This window comes from Bison bison, unplaced genomic scaffold (assembly GCF_000754665.1).
Source record: "Bison bison bison isolate TAMUID 2011002044 unplaced genomic scaffold, Bison_UMD1.0 scf7180017864213, whole genome shotgun sequence".
NCBI classification, from domain to species: Eukaryota; Metazoa; Chordata; class Mammalia; order Artiodactyla; family Bovidae; genus Bison; species Bison bison.
In genome coordinates this window covers 4,514,349-4,519,796 of record NW_011494785.1, presented here as the reverse complement: position 1 = coordinate 4,519,796, position 5,448 = coordinate 4,514,349, and the positions used below count along the sequence as shown (strand labels likewise).

Genomic DNA, 5,448 nt, shown 5'->3' with positions numbered 1-5,448 from the left:
TAGATTCACTGGATCGTTTTTCATAACACTCCACTACATCCCAGGTGAGCAAATTTACCAGCTCTACAGGAAACCAATTTGCCATCCCATTCATGTACCTCTGCACAAGACAAAGTCCAGGGGACGGGTAGCTTCTGTTTCTATAAGCTGGACAAATTCTGCTTCCCAAAAGGATTGTTAATTCCCCAAAAGGAGCGTATCTATCTTACATTTAATTTTCTCAGGGCATCCCACACAGTGCCTCTAATATATCTCATTTCTGGAACACCAGAAAAGATCAAATCTATCTGAAAAAATAGACTGTAATACAGATTTATCCACAGTACTCTGAAAAATCATTCATAATTCATCTCTAAGTTACAACGGGATGAGCAGAAAGAAAAGTTAAACAGTCCAAGACAGAGATTTCAGATTTTAAAATCAGACTTTTAATGACAGGGAAACAATTAGCAACCTTATGGAAAAACTGATTTAAATTCAAATAATGGCTTTCCCTATGTGACAAATCAAGGCAGAACCTAAAATTATTAAAATACTAATAGTCACCAGGGTCCAAAGAGTGAGAACAAATGACAAAGCAAATATTTACAGATAGTAAGTCTCTCTTGCTGTCTACCCAAATAAAGTCAAACTCCAAAAGCAAAAAAAAAAAAACAAAAAAAAACCCATAGAACAAAACATTAAACTCACCTGCTACACTGTAATTTTTTAAAAATTACTCTGATCACACAAAATGCCAATGAAAGTGATTTAAAACAATTATTTTCAAAATAAGCTTCCAACTCAACTCAACATGTAGGAATATTACAGGAAGGCATTATAAGCAAAAAAGGAGTATGACAATATCTTATTAGATACTGATAAGAACAAAATTAAAAAATATAAATCATCCAAAGCCTTAGTTTTGTAGTTCAACCAAGATCACAGCTGGATTTTTATTCTCCATCAAATAAACACACCAAAACCCTTCCTCATTCCCAATTTAAGAAAAAGAAAAGACCTTTCCTGTGAAAACGTATATTGTTCCATTTCTCCAACCACCAGTACTTGAAAGTTACAAGTACTTTCATACAAGAGGAGTATGAAACATAAAAACAACTGGGTATTCATTTTTGAAACAATCTTCTGAAAGGACTTCATAATAACTGTACACATCAGGCAATTCTAAGCAAATGTGTTCTTTTTCATTTGATAGGATTCTAGACCGAGATCTCTGTGGTCCAATCAGATCAAACATCGAGAATGTATCTAAATCCCCAATCTCAAACTGAAATGGGGAAATTTGTTTAATTACTGTAAATCCTATTAAACCAATCTTCTTTGTAAAGTGGAAATCTCTGACCTCTGAGGACTGCAGAGGGTGTGATGAATGCAGAGTTTAATTAGGGCCCAGACTGGCTCACTGTAATCTATTCATTAGCATTCTCAATTCTCTATATCTCATTGCTGTGTTTCACTTTACTTTAAAATTGCACCCTTCGTTTTTTGGAGCAAAGTCATACAATTTTAGGATTGTGTGGTAATTATAGTGGGTGCAGGAAGAATCTGTTCCTGCCAACACGGGTGTTTAATTAGGGCAAGGGGCGGAATCCAGATAAGGCGGCGTTCACCCTCCTTCAGCGCATATGGTATTTTTGGCACCAGAGCCCTGTGCACTGTTTCACGTCCACTGGACTCAAGTGCCAAGTTCCCACCACAGTCATTTCGAAAGATTCGAAAATTTTGCCTCTGAATGTAGCTTGATAATTAGAAAGGTTACTGTCATTTGCTTTTTTATCCACACAGCTTTTAAAAACAGGCACAATTAGCTGCCTGAATTATTTGAAAATAGAGAAGTAAGCTGATAATTTTTTTCCTCGTAAATATGGACTTTTTCAGGTTGGTTGATGATAAAAACCATCTTGGTGATGGGCATATTTTCAGCACCAACAGAAAGGTATATTGATGGCTAGTTAACTCAAGGATAAATTCAATAACATCAATTTAACATTCAACTTCTACGAAAGTCTAATTTATATCTCATACATAACCAATCATACCAAGCTGCTTTTCTTCCACCTAAAATCCTCAAATTTGACCAGTTAAAGAATTTTTCTTTAAAAAAGATTCAGAAGTTATACTTTCTTATAAACGTCAACAGAAAGAACTGCTACTCCCTGTTGGTACTTAATAAATATTTACATCATCAACTTTTTAAATTAATTTCCGTCCTTCGGTACTGTCAACACAGATTTGCCTTGTGGTGGTTTTATTAAGATTGACTTTTTGTGGCTCAGCTGGTAAAGAACCCACCTGCAATGTGGGAGACCTGGGTTCGATTCCTGGGTTGGAAAGATCCCCTGGAGAAGGGAACAGCTATTCTGGCCTGGAGAATTCCATGGACTACATAGTCCACGGGGTCACAAACAGTCAGACACACTGAGCGACTTTCACTTTTTAAAAAAAAAAGAACACATTTGCTATGATAAATCTTGGGCTTTCCTGGTAGCTCAACTGGTAAAGAATCCACCTGCAATGCAGGAGACCCCAGTTTGATTCTTCGGTCAGGAAGATCCCCTGGAGAAGGGATAGGCTACACACTCCAGTATTCTTGGGTTACCCTGGTGGCTTAGATGGTAAAGAATCCACCTGCCATATGGGAGACCTGGGTTTGATCCCTGGGTAGGGAAGATCCCCTGGGGGAGGGAATGGCAACCCACTCCAGTATTCTGGCCTAGAGTATCCCTATGCACAGAGGAGCCTGGCAGACTCATGGGGTCACAGAGTCAGACATGACTGAGTGATAAGCATGCACACACATGGTAAATCTTACAGCACGTGGCAAAAGTACATTCTCACAAGAACAGAAAAAAGAAAATATGTGCTGAAATAAAAGACAGGAAGAGAAAGAGAAGCAAAACGGGAAAGAATGATGAGCAAGCAGACACGGTAACCAGAAAAAAATTAAGGCACAGGACCAGTCTGGAAAAGGCCAAGAAATGGGGGTGCAAAATATAGTACTAAGAAAAACAGGAAAAACAAAAAGAAATGAACCAAGAGAAAAATCGTTTCATTTGCATGAACTCTGATTCATTTATGCCAGAACACACGCGAACTAACCTGGTTCTCCTCCTGCACAACTCTGTACTGCTCCTTCCAGACGGTGATTTTGGAAGCTTCATCCTTCCTCAGGGCTCGCTCCTTCTTCAGCTCTGGGCTCCAGAAGGTCTTGATACTGTTCATCGAGGAACTTAACTTGCTCTCCTTGACCTCCACGTCCTTGCGTAAGAGGTCATTTTCCCTTAGCACCTCCTTGAGCTGCGTCTGCAGATCCATGATGGTGTTATCTCTGGCCTGACGGAGGGAGTGAGGAACGGTGGAGGCCATGCTCACCGGGGGCAGGTGGTGCTCCCCAAACGCTATGGTGTCACTGGCGACCCCGCTGCTCGCTATGTTGGGGCTACTGCCCATAGCAGTCATCCGCACGCCATAAGGCAGACGGCCCCCGGATCGGCCAAGGGTCATGGTGCTCTTGGGTGTCTCTGAACCCGCGTTCTCGTGGTCACTTAGGTACATGGGGCCAGAAGTGGCATAGGCAGCATTGAGGGACTGGATGTTCTCCATGGAGAGGGTCTTCCCACCGCCACCTCCAGCGCTGCTTCCAGAGCTCCCTCCGGTGCTGTTGGTTCGCCGATGACCCAGGCGAGGGGAACGAGGAAGTCGAGGGGACCGCCCCGGGCTCTGGGTGCTCGGTTCCACCTTCCCCACTGAGCGGGCACTTCCATACATGGCTGCAAGATGGGTTCAGGAGCCGGGAAAGGTATGCAGCAGAAAGCAAAACACGGAACTCTGGGAGGCTGTGCTATGGCTCTAAGTCGGCTTAAGGCTCATCAGAAGTATCAGGCCCTCGCTGTCCAACCCAGAAGAAACAGCTCATGCCATTATCTGTAACGGAAAGTACTGCACGTTAGCTCTTGCAGGAGCAAACATCTCCCCTCGCAGACACTTTCACTGCCCCTACTTGAGGATTTCCCCTTTCAGCATCTGCTGACTGGTGCATTTGTTCACAGCACAACTTACTTCTCAGTAAGCATCATTCCTAAAACATCCAGCACGTCTCAGAACAGAACACCGAAACCGCACCAAGCAAATGGAAAAAAGAAATAAGGGGCATAAAGACTGGCAAGAAGAAGATAAAACTCAATGTTTCAACATATCATTTTCTAACTGGAAAATCCAAGGTCATCAACTGACAAAGACAAGACTCAACAAACTACTCACCCACAGACCAACACATAAACACGGACACTTTATTGTCCATCAGCAATGACAGTTGGAAAATATAACTTTTCAATTCCGTTCACAATAGCAGCAAAACCATAAAAATGCTCTGACATGCATCTAACAGAAATGTGCATGAAATTTTTGTAAAAACTAAAACTTTGCTGAACAAAAGGAAAGTTATCCATGTTCACAGATGAGAAGACAAACACTGTTGATGTGTTGTTTGTCCTCCAGCTCCTCCACGTGTCAATGAAAATCCCTACAAGACTCCTCACATAACCTGACAGACTAACTCTATAATTCAAATGGGAGAGTAAGGCACAACCGCCACAAAAACAATCTGAAACAGAAAAACAAAGGAAGATGTCCCCTAGATAGCAAGATATTGATACACTATAGGTCCATGATCCTTTATTTACAATGCAAAATTTTTTTAAACTCTGAAAATAAGTCTTTTTTCCCCCTCTTTAACTCATTTAGCAGCAATATCTGGCATAATCTTATATGAGGTCACTTATCACTTTTAAGTACCTCACCTAGTGTAATTATTCATACACTTCACTGAGAAAATGACATGCACAATTACAGGACACTGCATAACACCCACTGGACATCGTGGAGAAAAAACCTGGACTCCAAAACCACATCTGAACCCTGGGATTTCTCAAAAGGACTCAAAGCCTTTTAAAGCTATAGTGATTAAAACTGTACAGAACTGGCCCAAGAATAGAATCTAAATTATACATGAGCATATAGTACATGCTAAAAGTAACATTTCAAAACAGTAAGAAAAGGATAAATCATTCAATAAATGGAGTCTGAACAACTGGTGCCTGAGAAAAAAATAAGTTACATCTTTACTTCACACAGTACAGAGCAATAAAGTCTATGTACATTAAAGATATAAAATTTTAAACTATTACAAGTACTAGAAGAAAACTTACTGTGTAAGAAAACTTACACAGAGAATATCCCTGTGAATTTGAGTAAAGGTAGGGGGCTGCCGTCTATGGGGTCACACAGAGTCGGACACGACTGAAGCGACTTAGCAGCAGGGCTTCTTAATTAAGAAACAAAAGGCAAAAATACATAAAGAAAAACAACTAATACACTCAATTATGTCAAAATGACAAAGTATACCAAGAATGAAAAGAAAACCCAAACTCTTGGTGAAAAAAACAATCT

The 5,448-nt window shown here is 40.6% G+C and overlaps 1 protein-coding gene across 7 annotated transcripts in view; it reads right to left on the bottom strand.

The window, feature by feature from the left end:
- The window catches only part of ERC1 (ELKS/RAB6-interacting/CAST family member 1), a 267,938-nt gene that overhangs the window by 240,888 nt on the left and 21,602 nt on the right, over positions 1-5,448 (bottom strand). For all 7 annotated transcript variants that reach the window (XM_010845037.1, XM_010845040.1, XM_010845042.1 and 4 more), the window contains exon 2: positions 3,100-3,924. In XM_010845037.1, the coding sequence (XP_010843339.1) occupies positions 3,100-3,768 (669 nt within the window). In that variant the 5' untranslated portion in view covers positions 3,769-3,924. The remainder of the gene's footprint in view (positions 1-3,099; positions 3,925-5,448) is intronic.